We start from the raw sequence: 21,126 nt of genomic DNA, 5'->3' as shown, positions 1-21,126 counted from the left end.
AAATTGTCATTAGATCAAGAGAAACCTTCCCTTTTGCCTCAGCTTCTGTCAGTTCTTTCCAGTTAAATCAGATAAATCAGACACTTCATTGTCACAAAGCTTTCTGATTTTCTGAACTTGTTCTCAACTGATTAAAGTTCTTTAAAGTACATGACTCAGCTTCCTTGGTATGTCTTTTAATTGTGGTTAATAGAGAATGAACTGGCCATTGAATTATAATCACTCTTGCCTAATTAGCACAGAGATTTTTCAAATTGAGTTTCATTTCTCTGCTGTACAGACAAAGGTTGAAGGTTAATGTTCCTATGATATATACAAATCAATACCAGAATAATGACAGCAGACTTTAATTAACTCCTTCCTTACATTTTGAATTTGCCAGTGTTGAAGCATGACAGTGGTTCATTGTCTGATCTTGATTCAGGTGAAGGGATGGGAGCCCAATTGTAACTAAACTCATGATCAAACTATTTCATGTTCTGTTCTCTCCCACTGTGTGCACTAGATCCACTTTTGGTCTCTCCCGCCATCAGCACTGGATCCAGTTCCAATCTCTCCTACCATCAGCACTGGCTCCAGTTTGTGCCCCCCCCCCAATCAGCACTGGATCCAGTTCCGTTCTCTCCCACAGTGGTCACTGAGTTCAGTTCTAAGATAAACACTTTGGATCACCAGGTTAAAAAGCTCACTACCCCCCTCTCCTCTTTAAGATACATCACTGTCATGTCTCCACAACACACCTCTATCAATTGATTTAAAAAATATCTTTGTCATTTATTAAGGGAAAAGATTTTCAATCTAATAAGGCTCTTCGATAGGGAGGGCACAGAATTTCAAAAACAGTCATTATAGGAGAGCGGGCAAAGAACGAGCTTCACTAAGCAGGTGTTCGTGTTTGAAGCAGTTTATCAGGAATGATGGTCATAAACCTTTTCAGGGGATACTGGAGAGAGGCACAATATCTGACCTAACTAGAGGCAGAAAGTTGGACTAAATTAATTTATGGTTGTGGTGCTTTATCTACAGGGCAAAGTCAGTCGTAATTGATGAGGGTTAGGGCTCAATCCTCTGGTGTGTAAACCATTTCCTTAACCATTCACGGGATGGTGGGAAGATTCCTACCAGAGACCAACTGAGAGACAGGAGAGAAAACTGTGTGTCAAACCATAAGGAGTTTGTGGGGAAAAGAGGGGGGCTAAAAATCCTGGAAGCATGAGACTGTAAGCAGCCTTTTCTGAAGCTGGAGAGGGCAGAGTCAGGCACAAAGTCAGTTCATCAGTGCTGGCCGCCCAGGTCCCTGGGCCCGGCAGCTGCCAGAGTGATCCTACTCAGTACTGCTCCACGGCTGCTTATTGCTGTCCCATGATGTACCAGCCCAGTAAACGATGCCCCATCAATCAACTTACCATGCAACAGATGTGCCACTTAGTGCGGGGATGCATCATGAGATTGAGTCAGTGGAAGAGAAAATTATTATTTTCAATTTTAATGTGAAGCAAGAGACAGATGCTTCTCAGTGGAAACTATTGTATTTATTCATATATTTTCAGTATACACCCCAGCTGCTGGTTTGCAGTTAAAACCTCGGACTTTCCAGAAAGACATCATACCATCATACTTTGTAAATATTGTTCATAGTGCCTCCTGCACACATTGCCATGTTGTTCTAATATTGAACGGTAAATGCTCATTCCAGAGTGAGACCCATAAAGTAATAAATCACCCGAACCCTGAGAGGTTGTGGCCAATAGACCCATTGTTTCAGTACGCCCTCACAGAGGGGGTTTGCTGTGTTCTGAGTGGAAATATTTATCCTTCCAACTTTGTTTATGTGAGCTTGTGAATGATTAGGCAAATAAACCTGCGACCAAAGTGCCAGAAGACAGCAGAATCCAGTCAGGAAAGCAAATATATGGTTATTTGATGTTGGCCTGTTTGGGAGTTGCGAGTTCACAGAGAATGAATCTGAGGGGCACGAGATCAGGTCGGTCTATACTGGGTAAATAGATACATTCCCCATTCACCTTTGGTTCATGGCCAGCAGACACGATAGATAAAAGACCCAGGTGGGAGGGGGCGGTGAGGGGAGGAGCAGGTTGCTTTTGATGAAGGTAATTATAATCTGGAGCTCATTGTCACCGAGGGCTTGCAAACTTTGGCAGGAATGTGTGAGAAAATAACTTATGGGAAACAGTGAGCAAATGGGACTGGATTTTCTCTACGGGGTGCTATCATGGGCATAATGGCCAATCTGTACTGTAGTGATCCTACACAAGAATAGCATGGAACAGGCCCTTTGGCCTAACTAGCTCATCTCATTTGCCTGTCCTCCAAGAGGACCACAAACGTGGTTTGGAGGCTTGCGTGCTACAATGACCCAGAGAGCTATGTTGGCTGGAGTCAGGGCCTTGTGCTTTGACTCTTGGTAGGCTCACCCAGGTCGAAGGCTAGAGGTCAGACTCAGATCGGTCCACCAGTCCCCTAGATTTGCGAGTTCAGCTCAGGGCTAACAATCCTGACTGGTAAAACAAAATTATTACAGAAACAGCAATGAAGAACCCTTCTACATCTGCGTGAAATGGTATTCCTGGGACTTGCATGACTGACAGTAGTGAAAACCAAGAGGAAGCTACTACCATGATAAAGGAAGCCCTGAACACCAGCAAGACCAAAATTAGTTTTGATGTCCAAAGACAGACAGGGATGAAGGATCTAAACGCCAGCAGCGTAACAGGCAGAAAGAAGATTTACCCATGTTTGGCCCATAACTCTTTAAATCTTTCCTGCCCATGTTCTTGTCGAAGTGTCTTTTTAAGCTGTCCAGGAAGCAGTACGCATATTGTTGAATGTGTTTGTTGGGTACAGCTTATGTAACGGCTCACAGTATGAGCCATTGGCAGGACAAATTTCACTGTAGGGTGCCACACCCGCATCACAGGTCATGTCACCTGGATGATAGCTGAATGGTACATGTAACGTACAGTATGTGCACAAAATGGCGCTAGCAACACACACTGCATGAAGCATTCTGCATAGGCAGAGCATGGGTCGGGAGGTTAATCGGCCACTGTAAACTGTCCGTAGTGCAGGTGGGTTGCAGAATTGAAGAGAATATGGGAAGAATAGGCTATGGGAAATAAAGTTGCTCTGAGAGACACCATAAACTTGATGGGGGGGAATGGCATGCCAATACGTCAATAGGAAAGATGGAAGTCCTGTCTATGTCACTCAAGGTGCATGCAGTACATTGCAGGAAGAGCGTAGTGTGCAAACACTACACAGCATCGCCTATGCTTGCTTCTTTCACAATAAGTTGCTCGTTATGTGTTTTCTCAGAATTTCGGTGAAGATGAGTGAAAGTATGGAAGAATGTGAGGTGCGAGAGAGAAAGAAACAATCCAATGAAAACGTTGCACAAACTGCTGCAGAAAATGGTAAGAGTCTGTTTTTTGACATGAAAGCATTAAACAAGTGTAGTAAACGTTACTACTGTGGCAACAAGATCAGGTCAGAGATTTGAGTGACTCACCTCCTGACACCCTGTCCACCGTCTACAGGGCTCAAGTCAGGAGTGTGAGGGAACTCTCCACTTGCCTGGATGAGTGCAGCTCCAACAGCTCTCCAGAAGCCAGACCGCAGCCATAACAAAGTAGCCCACTCAATCGGTAACCCAGTCACTCCCTTCCTCCACAGTACCCGCAGTGTGCACCATCTTCAAAATGCACTGCAGTTACTCACTTGGGCTGCTCCGACAGTATCACCTCAACTTGTGGCCCCTGTCGACTAGATGAGAGCGTGCAGCAGGCTTATGAAATGCTGGCATCTGCAGGTTTCCTCCGGGTCACACTCCTCTCTAACAAATCCTCTCTCACTGGTCTTTTCACCCCCTTCCTCAGTGTCAGTCTTCATCCCCTCTAGCTACCACTTTCCCAATGCCTCACACTTCGCCCATGTGGCCTCCACTCGAACAAAGCTCAACTATGTTCCCTTTTCACAGCTGCTCGGACCAACCATTGCTCTGAGCAGCAAATTATTACATGACCTGAAAACTGAATGGCACTTTAAATGTTTTTTTTGTAATATGCATATTACAGTGTCGGCATTCAGCAAGCCAACAGTTTATTAACAATGAGCTACGTACTTCCATTCTGTGTTTATTGTTACAATTTGTAACAGTGTTTCAACTTGTAACTCTGACAATGTAAGTGCATTGAAGCTCTAAAATGTTTCAAAGTAAAGGTTGTGGTACATTTATTACTTAGAAAATTTATGGATTATATTCATTAACACTATTACAGGGTGTTTCACCATTATGTTAACATAGATTTCAAAATTATATTAACTTTAGTTAAAAGAAAATTCCAGTTGTGCAGCAACAAAGGCTAGGCTCGCGACAGCATTTCAGTCACTGTGTGGTCATGCATCCTGAAGGCAATGAGAGTGCTTGCAAACCCCTACTCAGCAACACCTAACAGACGCTAATATCTTCCAGTTCTGCTGGTGATGCAACTTAAAGCCTGATATAAAGCCCACCTCAGTCAACCCATTGTTTCACCAGTCTCACCTGGGAGGCCAGGGTGGAGGTAAGTCCCTACCAAAGGAAGTTTAAGGTGCTCCTCCCCTCCACTAGCCTGCAGGTCACCCTTCAGCAAGGTGTAGCATCTGCTTTCCCCACCCCACCCCACCCTGATCGTGAAGCCATGAGAGCAGCTGGTGCATATCACAAGTCCTGGTCATGTGACCACTGACGTCAGGCAGACAATCTCTGGAGTATTGATAATGGCTGGGCTCACCCATCTTGTAAAGACACTGCCCAGAAGAAGGGAATTGCAAACTACTTCATAGAAAAATTTGCCCAAGAACAATCATAGTCATGGAAAGGCCATGATCACCCATGTCATATGACAGGGCACACAATGATCAAACAAGCCCATAAGTAATTCTTTCCCCTTTGCACTTAGATTTAGTGAGAACCTTTATCCATACACCGAAATGTGAGAAGATCTGGTAGCTAATGTACAGGGTGAAGATTCTCTGTAGTGTCTTTGAGTCCCACTGTTGCTGGTTAAAGACGGGACAGAATAATTTGCACTCCCAACTGTAAGGAAGTGAAACCTACCCACTGGAAAAGACACAAATGTGAAAGAGATCAGCAAAACTTGTCAGGGCCCTTGGAGTCTTTTATCTTGTTGGTCAGGGTTGCGTCAGATCCCAGAAACCTGAAAGGGCCTTTGTTAACCTGATTATACTTTTGTTAACCCAATTTTTCTTTCTTTGTAGGTCTTGCCAATCATGGCAATGACACCGATAATCTAATTGCCTGGAAGAAGCATTTTGAGGTAGGAACAGAAGCATAGTACGCCTTTGCCCTCTTAAATTTAGGATTTCATGACAGAACTAGTAGCATCCTGTCAGCTTAAATTGACTGGAGTAGGCCATTGGAGGGATTTATTTGTTGCTCTAACATTGCCAAATTTAGGTAAGTATCACTGATTCAGAGTTCTACACCACAAACTGCACTGAAATTTGCTTATTGGACTGTTGGGCTCACCATTAACATCACAGTATACTTGTGGCACAAATCTCTAGACATGCAAAGACTGATGGCACTGCACTTGGACACATTGTGCCCTGTGGTCGACTTTTTAGGGAAATTTAAGAAAAGTGAAAGAAACAGAATGAATAATGTTGAAACAATATTGAAACGTAGAAACATAGAAAACCTACAGCGTAATACAGGCCCTTCGGCCCACAAAGCTGTGCTGAACATTTCCTTGCCTTAGAACTACCTAGGGTTACCCATAGCCCCCTATTTTTTTGAGCTCCATGTACCTATCCTGGAGTCTCTTAAAAGACCCGATCGTATCCGCCTCCACCACCACTGCCAGCAGCCCATTCCATGCACTCACCACCCTCTGCATAAAAAAAACTTACCCCTGACATCTCCTCTGTACCTACTCCCCAGCACCCCTGTGTCCTCTTGTGGCAACCATTTCAGCCAAGAGAAAAAGCCTCTGACTATCCACAGGATCAATGCCTCTCATCATCTTGTACACCTCTATCAGGTCACCTCTCATCCTCCATCGCTCCAAGGAGAAAAGGCCGAGTTCACTCAACCTGTTCTCATAAGGCACGCTCCCCAATCCAGGCAACATCCTTGTAAATTATTAACACTGAATTAGGGGTAAAAGGAGAAATAAAGAAAAAGAAATAAAAGAATGAATAAATAGAGAAGGAAAAGAGACAAAAAGATAAAATTGCATTGATGCAGTGATAACGAAGTAGATGATTAATTAAAGCAATTATTATTCACTCATTTATATCAGTCCCAAACTGGAGGCAAGGAAGTCCCTCGTGAATCTGAGATGATGCAGTCATCAGTCTCTCCCAAGCATTTGTACAAAGCAACATGTTGTGTCTTAAGTTACAGCTAGGTCCACCAAATAAAAGACAGAAATTTCACTCAGAATTTCTGCCTGTGCAACTGGGCAGAAGTTCATGGATCCTGAGCAAAGGAGGAAGCCTCAGACCTATGCTCAGCTGACGTTCCTGGGCTAGATGGAGTGCAGCACAGACTTCCGAAGACTGCGAAAGTTCCTTGCCAGACCTGAGCTAGGTTAACCTTGTGTAAATCCAGTTGAGCCTCTAATTCCAAAGGGAAGAAACCATTTGAGAGGGAAAGGACCAGTGTAAACTAATTTCCTATTTTTGATCGACGAGCTAATTTGAGGTTTGATTGTTTTGTCTCATTATCTCTTAATGCCTTAATTGTCTTTACGAGAAATTTTATCCTTTCTTTAATAATACTTTTAATTTTTACTGAGGGTTTGAACTCAAACCCCTCAGCAATGCTGACAGCTGATAAGCCTGGAAGTTTAACTCGGAAATGCTTTGCAGTCCATGGACATTTCAGATCAGCTAGGCGAGTCTTCCCAGTGGAGAGCGGGCACAGGCAGATCACTGGTCAGTGGGAGACTCAAGTTGTGATTTCCCGAAAGGAATCAATCTCATCTGCATTTGGATGAGCAAGCCTCTTTTGAGCATCCTGACACAAGCGTGGTGGAAACAATTGTCTTCTGACGCTAACAGGGGCATGTTGAGTGAGATTGGACGAAAAGGCTTTAACGAGGATAGAAAGGCTCCAAAAACTACTTGTAACCTAAACGGCCATGTTGGGAAATGTTTGCAATAAGATCATAAATCCAGCGATTACGTGATTGTCAATGTATCAAAAGATTTTTTTAAAATTACTTCTCCCTCCGCTTACCAATCCCTTCCTCTCCACTCAAGGGTCTAAACAGGCAGAGGTTCAGCGAGCAGGTTTTGCCAGCATTGCCGGGGAGGTAAAGCAAGGCTGGATTCCCCTGCTGAATCTCACATGCAACCTGGTATTGGGAGACTAGCTTGTAAGTGTGGGACTTCCGCGTTCCCGGAAAGTTCCAGGTCTGGGGGGTTTATTTTAATCCTCCATGAATTGGTGTGATTTTTATGAATCCCTAATGGCAGGGACAATTAAAGCATCATTCTGATCCAAGCAATTTTTTTTTTCCCCATTTCATCTTTATTCCCGCCCTGCCAACAAGTTGTTCATTATGTGTACATTTGCAATGCATTATCGCTCAGCTGACCAGCCTCACAGGCTGTGGGACAGTCAGTACTTGCTTGTTCCCAGCTCATTCACGTCTTTCAGCTGTCAATTTGTGATACCAAGGAGGCCACGCCAGTCCAAAAGATGTTGTAGAGAGGAGGGTTAAACTGTGATGTGTTTATGTGTGGGTGAAGGCCTGTGTCAAGGGCATCCAGCTCAGAGTCCTCATAAAGATTGATAACTTGCTTATCAGTCCATGAAACGCAAGGTCATGTTTGGAATCCAGATAAGGATTTATCACTTCTTACAGCAGGAGTTTTCTGATCTCAGCGCACTTCTCAGCAGAATGTATTGGTCACTCATTGGGTAACAGGAGGGCAAGGCCATCAATAATTGACAGAATTGCATCACGTAACCTGGTCCACTCTGGACCACAGAAAATGTGATGCCTTTGCACTATTAAAGTCTTTTAATGATACATCTTCCTATATTTAGGTGAATGAATTACCCTCTCTTGTTTGTTCTCTAACTGGAGTTCCTAGAACCAGGGGTTCACCATCTCAGAATAAGAGGTCAGCCAACTGCGATAGAGATGAATTTATTCACCTGGAAGGTAGTGGGTCTTTGGAACTCTTGCTTCTAAAGGCCCGTGGAGGCTCAGTAGCTGAACATGTTCAAGACAGAGTCTGATAGAGTTCTGCTTACCTAGGGAGTTGAGGGCTAGTGCAAGAAAGAGGCGCTGAGGTAAAAGGTCGGCTGAGGCCTTACTGAATGTAAAAGCAGGCACAGGGGTGGTTGGCAAATAGCCTACTCCTATTTCTCATGTAGATCCAACATCATTTTGGCTCCATCCAACCAGGTGACCACCTTCTGCTCCTGCAATTGATGATGGACTGTCTCAGCTAATTCCAACAGTATTTAAAAGGGTGACTGCTGTCCAGTTAAATCAGAACAAGCAGCTGGAGACACTTCTCTGTGCATTGCGAACAGTTTTGGGTTCCATATCTAAGACTGGAAGCGCTGACATTGGAGAGGGTCCAGAGGAGGTTTACAAGAATGATCCCAAGAATAAAGGGTTAACGTATGAGGAACGTTTGATAGTTCTGGACCTGTACTCACCGGAGCTTAGAAGAATGAGGGGAGATCTCATTGAAACCTGTCAAATATTGAAAGGCCTGGAAAGAGTGAGTGTAGATTGTGGTAAGTGTCTAGAATCAGAGGGCACAGACACAGAATACAAGGATGTCCCTTTAGAACAGAAATGAGGAGGAATTTGTTTAGCCAGAGGTATGCAAACCTGTGGAATTCATTACTGCTGATGGCTGTGAAGGTCAAGTCATTGGTTATATTTAAACAGAAGGTTGATTAGTTTTTAATTAGTCAGGGCATCAAAGATTATGGGGAGAAGGCAGGAGAATGGGGTTAAGAGAGAAAATAAATCAACTATGATGGAATGATGGAACAAACTCAATGGACCAAATGATCTTCTGTTTATGATCTTATGGAATCATCTGCAGAATTTCCACGTGCCTTTTTTTTTAGTGCAGATTCAGCAGTTAATTCCCTCTTTCTATAAATTGTTGCGTCTTTCTGATTTCCTTGGGACTACAGGATTAGTTTTTTCTTTTAGGGCCATTTCCTCTGTGTGTGACCCTGGCTGTTCCTTTGCAGCAGAATTTGTAGCTCCGCTACATGCTAAATAAATCACGGATGTTTCTGTATTACTCACAAGGACCTGTGCAAAGCAAAGCTTTAATTTGCACTATATATGCGTTGATAGGTTTCACACAGTTTGTCAACGTCGAGCTTGTTGTCACTCGCACACGTCCGTGCATGCCAAGTGCAATGAAAAACTTATGTGCAGCAGTATCAGAGGCAGAGCATCATGTAAGCAGCATTCACAAGAAAACATAAATGGAACCTATACACAAATTTCACAAGAAAACAGTATTAGAACAAAAAAAAAATGTGATCTTAGTAGAAAGTAGTCATACTGTTGCTTAACTGTAGTGATTAGGATTTTGATGTTTTGGTTTAGGAGCCAAATGGTTGAATGGAAGTAGCTGCCTTTCAACTCGCTGATCTTGTAGCATTTAAAAGTAATGCATTACATGAGTGAACTTCTGGACCAAACGGATCCTACTTCTGAGAAACCAGGCAGCAAATGTGCCTAATTTAATCCTTGTAAGAAGTTCAGCAAACTGTATGACAGGAGAGGCCATAACATTCATGCTCCATATGGAACCATAACCAGTGCCAATGGAATGGAGTGTTAAAGACAAGTCTGTTTGGTAGAAACAGCAGGCATTGTTATACATGACTACAGCATGCGCCAGAACGGATACAGTGAACAAGGTGCACCCCTCTGCCCACATCATCTTTCAAAATGTCAAGCTGCAGAAACTTGTAAAATTAGTCAACTCCATCATGGGTACTAGCCTCTGTAGTGTCCAAGACATCTTTAGGGAGTGGTGCCTCAGAAAGGCGATGTCCATTACTAAGGACCCCTATCACCAAGGACGTGCCCTTACTCATTGTTACCATTGTGAAGGAGGTACAGGAGCCTGAAGGCACACACTCCCAGTGATTCAGGAACAGCTTCTTCCCCTCTGCCATCCAATTTCTAAATGGACATTGAACCCATGAACACTATGTCACTACTTTTTTTTGTTTTTGCACTACTTATTTTAATTTAACTATTTAATATACCTATATATACTTACCATAATTCAGTTTTTCTATATTCATCATGTATTGCATTGTATTGCTGCCTCAACGTTAACAAACTTCACGCCATATGCCAGTCATATCAAATCTGATTCTGATTCTGAAATTCAAGTTGTTGAACACAGTGTTGGCCACATACATATTGGGGATCGGGGCAAATAACCCATCACAATATTATCTGTGACCAGGTTACCTAAGACCAGACTACCTGTGATGAGGATGCTATGAGAATTAATCTCATGCTGATAGAAACATTCTTTTTGTCTCTAACCTAGGATATGAAAGTAGAATTATTGGATCAGTTCAAGGATCACCTGACTGAGCTGCTAGACAAAAGCATAGAAGAATACATTGAGTCCTATTCACAGTATAAACAAGTGACAAAGTCCCAGGAGTCAGGACAAAGAAACAGGTACAAGAGTTCTACACAGAGCAAGCTAATTCCTTTTGTAGAGGCAGTGAGCGGGTGTCACTGCTGCCAAGCGCCGATCTGACTGTTCCGAACGTGACTGCAGCCAGGGAATGTACAAGCTGCTCACAAAACACCTTTGTCCCGAGCTTCCTCTGTCACTGGGAGTGTGGTGGGACAGGACTGCCAGCTCGCAGTTGACCCTGACCTTGAACCCATCCCGACTTCTGGAGACGTGGCCTTCCCATAAACCAAGCAGGCATCCGCAACATAGAAGGCCGTCTCTGGGAGCCCTCCCCGGGGTGGAGGTGCAACTTTCAGACTGCCATTCCATCAGTTGTCTGGAGGGATAGGGCATGGAGCAGTAATGGATGGTGTGAGTGGCTTTGGGAGTAGCATCCTGTCATTCTATCTGAGCCAGTTCAGCTATACTCGGCCACATCTGCGTGCTCAGCGGAAATCCACCTTTTCCTCTATATGCCTTTCTTTGGCCCACACCTTTTAACTTTGATTGCAAACTTGGGATTAGTAACTGTGTATGACAGCGTGTCTATCCGTGTGTATATATGTGAGTGCACATGTCCTTGGATCTCTTACTCCCTTTGTATACAAGGAATGATACTTTACAGAAGTCCTTATTTATGACTCTACCTCTCTCCCTCTCTCTTTTGCTGTCTGTCTCATTCACAATTTTTATCTCTCCATTTTACTTTCTCCACCTCTGTGTGTCACTTTCACTGCTTCTGCTATATATCTATATATCCACCATCTTTCTTTCCCTGTCTTCCTCTCCCTTGAACTCTTTCATAGTTCCTGCTCATTTTTGCCATGTCTTTTCTGTCCATCTCTCTTCTCTTAACTATTCACTCATTCCTCTCTTCAGCCATTCCCTCTTCAGCTCTCTCCCAAACCTTTTATACTACTCCTTACAAATTGTGGCGAACTCCCATAGTCTTAACAACCACTTCTCTTTCTGTCTCTAACTCTCTTTCTCTCTAACTCTCCCTAATTCTCTCTCTCCACCGTTCACCATCTTGTACAGTGTTGAATATCGCTGATTGGTTGGGCACATTTTTAATAACATTGTCTTTGTCCCAAGGGGAAAGAAAAATGCATCGGAGAAAGGAAAAGTCTTTGTGAATCGACGCTCGATCCTTGAGTAAGTACAAAAGGCATAATTGTGTGGTGTTATGCACCTGCATCAGTTTGAACTTCATAGCAGTTAGACAACATGATAATCATGGCAGGAGCCTTGGCAACGCAGATGTCATCAGGAGAATTGGTGAACTCTTCGTACATGCACAGTTGGTTTTCAGAGATCTGAGAGGGTAGCGGAAGGAGACTTTTCAAAGTGGAATTGGATAAATTGTTTTAGAAGTTCTTGTGATCACAGTGGAACAGGCCATTTGGCCCCGCAATGTTGTGCTGAACCAACTAAAAAGCAAATTAAAAACACCCAAACACTTATTCCTCCCTCCAACCCCATGTCCATATCCCTCCATCTTCTCCACATCCATGTGCCCATCCAAGTATTTGTTAAAAGGCTCTAATGTATTTGCCTCTATCACCTTTATGAGTCTGGTGTCAGTCTGATTTCATGGGGCATTTGACTAGGCTCAGGGCAACAGCTTTGCAAAACATGGGACTGAAAGCAGGCTGGTACTGATGAGGTCAATGACCTCGACGAGTCCACCCCTTTCCCAATTAGTTGCGGCTGAACTAGGCCGCGGCAGATTCACGTAATCACTGTAGAGCAGCTTGCTCCAATTTTGCTCTGGATTCACAATTTTGAACAAACTGCGAGAAATGCAAACGAGAGGACCCTTGAAATTCTAGTGTTCCTGGCTGGTCCACACACTGACAATCCTGGGATATGACAGTATGGACAGAGCAGCATCTCACTCAAGAGTTCCTTGGCTCAGCCTGTAGCCAGGACTCTGAGTTAGAAGCAAGGGCCCTTATCAGGGGATTGCCAGCTCAGAGAAAGCAATGAGCGAAATTTTTAAAAAATGCTACCAGTGCTAAAAATCTGAAATAAAAATAGTAGCACTCAACAAGCCAGGCAGCACCTGTGGAGAAACAGAGTTGACGTTACGAGTTGAAGACCCTTTGTCATACTCCTAAAACCAGTTGCGCAACTGGTGTAAGACTGGATTGCAAAACTTGAAAGGGAGAAATCTCCTTTGCTGTGTGTAAAGCTAACAGTAGGTGAAAGGTGTGGGTTACTTGGAATGAAGCATTGCACTCGCTGCTGCAAATTGGAACAAGGGTCAAGTTACTTCATTGCTGCATTTTCTTTGAATGTCCACCAGTCTGTTCAAACCATGTTCCTCCAATCCTGGCTCTTGTGCTTCTCTGATTTTAATCACTCTACCATTAGTGCTGTGCCTTTGTAGTGGAGGCCCAAAGCTCTGGACCACCCTGTCCAAACCTCCCCTTTCTCTGTCTGTTTTAAGGATTTCCATAAAGCATTCTACTTTAGCCAGTTTCATGTTTTCTTTGGCTTGGATGTCAGCCTTCTTTTGATGATCCTTTTGCAAAATTCACTGGGCTGCATCATGAGTGCATCATATAAATCACCCTCACCTCCCGTCAGGTTCTGTGGCACCAAGTGTCCACAGGGAACCTACCTACCTCGCCAGTTCCAGTTCCTGTTGCAGGATTTGTTCAAAGGTTCAAAGGTTCAAAGTACATTTATTATCAAACTATGTATACATTATACAATCTTGAGATTTGTCTCCGAACAGGAAGGCACCGAAACAAAGAAACCTAAAAGAACCCATATGTAAAAAAGAACACCACTGGGCTCCCAGTGTGCAGAGAGAAAAAAAACTGGAAGCAAATAGCGTTCTGGACTGAAGTCAGCAAGAGAGTCCCATAGTTGAGTGCAGTTGAGCGCAGAGCTGAGTAAAACTAGTGGAGTAGCGATCTGAACCAGCTCGCCCAGACACCCTGACCTTTTCAGTTTGGTCTGGTGCCTAATTCAACATACAAACATCAAGTTCTGTCAAATCGGTGTGCTCCGTGGCACAGAGCCCATCACCTCGACTCGGCCTGTAACCGACCTTTCCGATTCGCACAGCGCTTAAACCTCCGTCCCAACCTCAAGTTGAGTCAAATCAGTAACTCAGGTTGCTACATGCCCCTGGGCTAACTGGCACACAGTACTTACCCAGGGAGTCACACAGCACAATCCAGGGATCCCATTGATGGGTGGTTCAAGGTTATTGTTGTCATAGATTCATGAAAATTAGTTTCTAAAATAACACCTGTGTTATTTAGAGTGACTTCAATTTATTACTGAATTAAAAACAAACAACTCTAAAATGAAGCAATGATCAGTTGTACTATAGCCCTGGGGCAAAAGCTGTTTTTCAGTCTGGATGTTCGTGCAGAGATGTTTCTGTAACTCCTGCTGGATGTTAGGAGATCGAGCTGGTGATTTACTGGGGTGGGATGAGTCCATCGCAATTTTGCAAGCCCACCGCAGACATCGTGGGTTGCAGATGGTTTCCGTGTCTTGTAGTTGTACCCCAGTGATGTTCTGTGCAGTCCTGATCACTTGCTGAAGTGCTTATTGGTCGATCTTGTTGCAGCTAGTGCACCAGACTGTCATGCAGTGGGTCAGTGTGCCCTCAATTACGCATCAGTAAAGGCTTTGGGGCAGATTTGCCCTCTTAAACTTGTAGATGCCCTCGATGGTGGGGGGGAGCTGTACCCAACTCCCTAGCTGACTGACTGCATTGAATTGCTAGTTCCTTCGCATAAAGCAGGTGACCCCAGGCCTGCAGCAGTTCCATGCACGTCTGAGGGAGCAACGCTCCCCCCCCAGTAAGCAGGATCCTTGGAGTCAAGTTCATGACAGTGCAGGTCTCCTTCACCACCCGCCACAGTGTAACACTTCAGCAGTGAAATGGCAGCCTGAACTTGGCTCTCAAACCTCGAGAGCAGGGTATGAGTGAGGTAACCTTCCATCTCAGAAGTGGGCATGTTGTCCCTGGGCACTCGGTGGTTCCCAATCCAGGGGAGCATGATGGCGAACTGAACCGAATTCAGATCAGAAACCCCTGGATGTTCTGAGTTGGGGAACAGCCCGGATAGTCCTTGATGGGTTGGGTTTGATGAGAGCACTCTGGCCTAGGTGTAAATGCTAACTGCATCCCTTCTCTTCCAGCGAACTGTTTGAGAGTCCTCACATTCAGACAATATATCACATGTTCATCGCTCTGCTGATTGTGTTCGTCGTCAGTACGATGGCAGTTGAATTCATTGACGAGGGCAGGTGAGAGCACTGATCTGTGGCGCTTGTCGAACACCTTTACTCCGCCTGCAGCAACAGCCAGGATCTCCTGCTGACCACCCACTTCTACTGCACTTTCATTCCCATGCCGACATGTCAACCCATGGCCTCCCCCAGTGCCACGATGAGGCTAATCCAGGTTGGAAGAGCAACACCTCATATACCACCATGGTAGCTTCCAACCAGATGACATGAACATTGACTCCTCTAACCTCTGGCAGCCACTCCACTCTAATCCCCCCCCCACCTTTATTGTTTTATTCCCCCATTCTCCATTCTACTGGCCCTCTCATCCCTTTTCTTCCCCTCCCTGCCTTCATGAATTGCCCATTACCCACCCCCCCATCTGATTCCTTGCCTCCTTCCCTTCCACCCATGGACCACTGTCCTCTCCTATCAGATCACTCCTAATTCAGCCCTTTATCTCTTCCACCTATCATCTCCCAGCTTCTTACTTCAACCCCTCCCCCATTCACCCACCTTCCACTCACCTGGTCTCAGCTATCACCTGCCATCTTGTACTCTTCCCCCTCCCCCCACCTTATTCTGGCATTTTTCCCCTTCCCTTCCAGTCCTGATGAAGGGTCTCAGCCTGAAACATGGACCGTTTATCCCCCTCCACAGATGCTGCCTGACCTGCTGGGTTCCTCCAGCACGTTGATTATATTGCTGTGGAAGCAACTACTGTCACGGGCATTCCAGAGTGTGGGCAGCTGAACTGGGCGGTACACACTCTGTGCCAGCATTGCTAATGCTGGAGTCAACCACACTGCCCTCAGCGCTGTTCCCAGTAGGCACTCAGTCACATGGTCTGTGGAACCTGTGGTCTGGGATTAGCTACTGTTCACAAGAGTCCGGCAATGCATCCAGAATGATTCCAGAGCAATCCCCTTGCATTGCTGGGCAGATGGCACGGCCAGATAAAGTACCAGGGATGCCTCGGCCCGGGAGTGAGCAATAGGGTGGGATTTAATTGAGGGTTTTCAAAGGGAATTATACACAGAAACAGATCCCAGGAAGCGGGTTACAGGCTGGGATCTAATCGAGCGTTTCTGGGGGTTATATGTAACATAACAGATCTCCAGGAGTGAGCTGCAGGCTGGGATTTAGTCAATGGGTTTGGGGTGAGGGTTATAACAAAATCACAAATCTCTGGGAGTGGGTAATTGAAGGGTTTAAGGGGTTATATACAGAAATTCACTTAGTGTAAGACTTTTTGAGAGCTCTTTATCTGGGATTCTATGACCTGAGGTGTTTGGGATGGGACTTCTAAATTATTTATTTTTCCTCTTTCAGGCTAATACTTGAATTTGACCTGCTGGTTTATGCTTTTGGTCAACCGCACAGAGTGCTTTTTGCCTGGCTCTGTCTCTTCCTGTACACTCTGATTGTGCCCTACAAAGCTCTGGATACGTGGGGAAGCTCGTATCACCTGGTCAGATATCCTCGCCTCTCCACTCTGATCTTCGGGTTGGTGCTTATGCTGTGCCAAGTCTGTGTCCTTGGATTCTATCCCATCTACACGGTCATTCACTACGAGCTGCCTCCGGCCTCGAGGTTTATTGTGATACTGGAGCAGGTACAGCCCCTACCACCTCACTGCTCCTGCCCTTGCTGTTGTTTGGGTTTGTCAGTTTAAGGTCCACCAATAAGTCAGAGCACGCACCATTACAGACTGAAGAGCGGAAATTCAATGAACTAGAAAATGGAGAATGGGCATTGACGGGGTGACTGCACACAGTCTTTTTCCTTGAGAAAATGAACTCAAAACTAAAGGGCATGGATTTAAGGTGGGGGAGGGGGAGCAAGCTCTTAAAGGGACCCAGAGGATGGTGAATACGTGGAATGAGCTGCCAGAGGAAGAATTTGAGGCAGGTACATTAGCAGCATTAAAAAGAAATTTGCAAATGTACATGGATAGTAAAGTTTTAGAGGGAAATGCAGGTAAACAGGATTGGTTTAGGTGGGCTGCAGAGTCTGTTTGACTGTATGATTCAATCACCTCAAATCGAAAGTTAGTCGCAGTCATGGGGAGTATGAAATGGGCTGAATGATTTGAAGGAGCCCACATCACAATCACTAACATTCTCTAAAGAAACTGATCCTTACCTGATTGGGTCTCTAAGAGACTCCGGACTCATTGCTATACGACTGACTCCCAAACGCCCTCTGAAATGGCACAGCAAGCGTCTCCATTTCAGCAGACTGTCTGGCCAGCAGCTCTGCTGTTTTCTCAAGGTGTCCCTGAAGTGGCTGTGCGCTGAACTCCTTTTCCCTACAGGTGGCTTGTTCCCCTGTGATTCCTGCCACTGGTTTGGGAGGGGCTGTTGGTGTAGCTTTGAGAGGTTGAGTGGTAGTTGAGAACGGTCTCGGGCTCAGAGGTGAGGAGTGGTGAAGGGGGTCAAAGCGTGTTCACTCACTGTAGAATCTCCGGCCTCTGATCTACTTCGTAGCCATGGTGTTTATGTTATTGGTCCAACTAAGTCTCCGGCCGGAGATGAACTCCTGAAAGGTGAAAATCAAAGAAAAATGCAGATGCTAGAAGTCTGGGAATTGGTTTATTACAGAACATAGATCAATACAGCACAGAAATGGGTGGTCTGGACCACAACGCTGTGTCAGATTAATTAAACGTCTAACTAATCTCTTCTGCTGACGTGATGTCCATACCTTTCATTCTCCGCACATTCCTGTGCCTATGCAAAAGCCTCTTAAACACCTCGATTGTATCTGCCTCCACCACCACCTCCGGCACCCACCACTCGATGTCCCGTGCATTCTCTTTCAACGTACTCCCTCTCACTTTAAATGCATGTTCTCCATTATTAGATATTTTGACCGTAGGACAAAGATACTGGCAGTCTACTCCGGCTATGCCTCTCAAAAAACAACCAAGTTTATCCAGCCTTTTCAACTCGAGAGTGGTCTGTGCGTGGAATGAGCTACCGGTAGATGAGGTTGATTCAGGTGCATTAACAGAATTTAAAAGATACTTGGACAAGTATGCGAATAGGAAAGGTTCAGAGGGCTGGGGGCCAAATACGGGCAAATGGGACTAGCTTAGATGGAAATCACAGCCAGTACAGACTGTTTCAGTGCTGTGGTTCTGTGGTTTGAGGTTCCGCTTGTCCTGAGCCCAATAGTCAACGTTTTGCTTCTGAGGCCTGAACTGAGCTGAAACAAAGACCTGTCTGAGTGCAGGAGGCTGTCCTGGGGGAAGAATTACGTTTAGTTGCCAAATCTGCAGAGAGATTTGATGAGAGAGTTATTGATAATTATTTAAGCATGATTTGAGTAGATAACTTGAGTTTTTCTTTACACCAGATTCGTTTAGTGATGAAGAGTTACTCTTACATACGAGAAAACATTCCAAAAGTACTGAAAGCAAAACCATCAGAAGGTAAGGATCGAACTTACAGTGATCTCTATCAACAAAGGCAATTCACTGCCAGTTTAGCTGAGCTCAGGTTGTGGGGGTAGCACATCCTGCATGCCATCTGCTGACGTACAAGATGCCTCACTGGTGCGAGATCCAAGGCCACAATAAAGTTAGAAACTTTCAGAGGAAGAAGATTTTACCTTCTGTCAAATTCATGCTGCTCCAACCCTGGAAATGTATGATGGGACAGCGTACAGGGAGTTTCACTTTGTGTCTGACCTTGCGGGTGTGTGACGGGACGGTGTAGAGGAACCTTCACTCTCTGACCCTAGGAATGAGTGACGGGACGGTGTAGAGGAACCTTCACTCTCTGACCCTAGGAGTGTGTGATGGGACGGTGTAGAGGAACATTAACTCTCTGACCCTAGGTGTGTGTGATGGGACAGTGTAGAGGAACCTTCACTCTCTGACCCTAGGAGTGAGTGATGGGACGGTGTAGAGGAACCTTCACTCTCTGACCCTAGGAGCGTGTGATGGGACGGTGTAGAGGAACCTTCAATCTCTGACCCTAGGTGTGTGTGATGGGACGGTGTAGAGGAACCTTCACTCTCTGACCCTAGGAGTGAGTGATGGGACGGTGTAGAGGAACCTTCACTCTCTGACCCTAGGAGTGAGTGATGGGACCGTGTAGAGGAACCTTCACTCTCTGACCCTAGGAGTGAGTGATGGGACGGTGTAGAGGAACCTTCACTCTCTGACCCTAGGAGTGAGTGATGGGACGGTGTAGAGGTACCTTCACTCTCTGACCCTAGGAGTGAGTGATGGGACGGTGTAGAGGAACCTTCACTCTCTGACTCTAGGAGTGAGTGATGGGACGGTGTAGAGGAACCTTCACTCTCTGACCCTAGGAGTGAGTGATGGGACGGTGTAGAGGTACCTTCACTCTCTGACCCTAGGAGTGAGTGATGGGACGGTGTAGAGGAACCTTCACTCTCTGACTCTAGGAGTGAGTGATGGGACGGTGTAGAGGAACCTTCACTCTCTGACCCTAGGAGTGAGTGATGGGACCGTGTAGAGGAACCTTCACTCTCTGACCCTAGGAGTGAGTGATGGGACGGTGTAGAGGAACCTTCACTCTCTGACCCTAGGAGTGAGTGATGGGACGGTGTATAGGAACCTTCAGTCTCTGACCCTAGGAGTGAGTGATGGGACGGTGTAGAGGAACCTTCACTCTCTGACCCTAGGAGTGAGTGATGGGACGGTGTATAGGAACCTTCACTCTCTGACTCTAGGAGTGAGTGATGGGACGGTGTATAGGAACCTTCACTCTCTGACTCTAGGAGTGAGTGATGGGACAGTGTAGAGGAACCTTCAGTCTCTGACCCTAGGAGTGAGTGATGGGACGGTGTAGAGGGACCTTCACTCTCTGACCCTAGGAGTGAGTGATGGGACGGTGTAGAGGAACCTTCACTCTCTGACCCTAGGAGTGAGTGATGGGACGGTGTAGAGGAACCTTCACTCCCTGACCCTAGGAGTGAGTGATGGGACCGTGTAGAGGAACCTTCACTCTCTGGCTCTAAGAGTGAGTGATGGGACCGTGCAGAGGAACCTTCACTCTCTGACTCTAGGAGTGAGTGATGGGACAGTGTAGAGGAACCTTCACTCTCTGACCCTAGGAGTGAGTGATGGGTCGGTGTAGAGGAACCTTCACTCTCTGACCCTAGGAGTGAGTGATGGGACGGTGTAGAGGAACCTTCAGTCTCTGACCCTAGGAGTGAGTGATGGGACGGTGTTGAGGAACCTTCAGTCACTGACCCTAGGAGTGAGTGATGGGACGGTGTAGAGGGACCTTCACTCTCTGACCCTAGGAGTGAGTGATGGGACGGTGTAGAGGAACCTTCACTCTCTGACCCTAGGAGTGAGTGATGGGATGGTGTAGAGGAACCTTCACTCTCTGACCCTAGGAGTGAGTGATGGGACGATGTAGAGGAGCCTTCACTTATGACCTTAGGAGTGAGTGATGGGACGGTGTAGAGTAACCTTCACTTATGACCCTAGGAGTGAGTGATGGGACGGTGTAGAGGAACCTTCACTCTCTGACCCTAGGAGTGAGTGATGGGACCGTGTAGAGGAACCTTCACTCTCTGACCCTAGGAGTGTGTGATGGGACGGTGTAGAGGAACCTTCACTCTCTGACCCTAGGTGTGTGTGATGGGACGGTGTAGAGGAACCTTCACTCTCTGACCCTAGGAGTGAGTGATGGGACGGTGTAGAGGAACCTTCACTCTCTGACCCTAGGAGTGAGTGATGGGACGGTGTAGAGGAACCTTCACTCTCTGACCCTAGGAGTGAGTGATGGGACGGTGTAGAGGAACCTTCACTCTCTGACCCTAGGAGTGAGTGATGGGACGGTGTAGAGGAACCTTCACTCTCTGACCCTAGGAGTGAGTGATGGGACGGTGTAGAGGAACCTTCACTCTCTGACTCTAGGAGTGAGTGATGGGACGGTGTAGAAGGACCTTCACTCTCTGACCCTAGGAGTGAGTGATGGGACGGTGTATAGGGACCTTCAGTCTCTGACCCTAGGAGTGTGTGATGGGACGGTGTAGAGGGACCTTCACTCTCTGACCGTAGGAGTGAGTGATGGGACGGTGTAGAGGAACCTTCACTCTCTGACTCTAGGAGTGAGTGATGGGACGGTGTAGAGGAACCTTCACTCTCTG

The 21,126-nt window shown here is 45.9% G+C and overlaps 1 protein-coding gene across 1 annotated transcript in view; it reads left to right on the top strand.

Moving 5' to 3' along the window:
- The window catches only part of LOC132384686 (sterol O-acyltransferase 2-like), a 42,932-nt gene that overhangs the window by 2,506 nt on the left and 19,300 nt on the right, over positions 1-21,126 (top strand). The window contains exons 2-8 of the mRNA XM_059956053.1: positions 3,337-3,434; positions 5,281-5,339; positions 10,591-10,727; positions 11,824-11,883; positions 14,899-15,006; positions 16,321-16,603; positions 18,349-18,424. Coding sequence (XP_059812036.1) covers positions 3,350-3,434; positions 5,281-5,339; positions 10,591-10,727; positions 11,824-11,883; positions 14,899-15,006; positions 16,321-16,603; positions 18,349-18,424 — 808 coding nt within the window. The 5' untranslated portion in view covers positions 3,337-3,349. The remainder of the gene's footprint in view (positions 1-3,336; positions 3,435-5,280; positions 5,340-10,590; positions 10,728-11,823; positions 11,884-14,898; positions 15,007-16,320; positions 16,604-18,348; positions 18,425-21,126) is intronic.

The sequence above is a fragment of the Hypanus sabinus genome, chromosome X1, assembly GCF_030144855.1.
Source record: "Hypanus sabinus isolate sHypSab1 chromosome X1, sHypSab1.hap1, whole genome shotgun sequence".
Classification (NCBI taxonomy): domain Eukaryota; kingdom Metazoa; phylum Chordata; class Chondrichthyes; order Myliobatiformes; family Dasyatidae; genus Hypanus; species Hypanus sabinus.
Note: the sequence above shows the minus strand (reverse complement) of the source record. Positions and strands in the feature narration are given on the sequence as shown.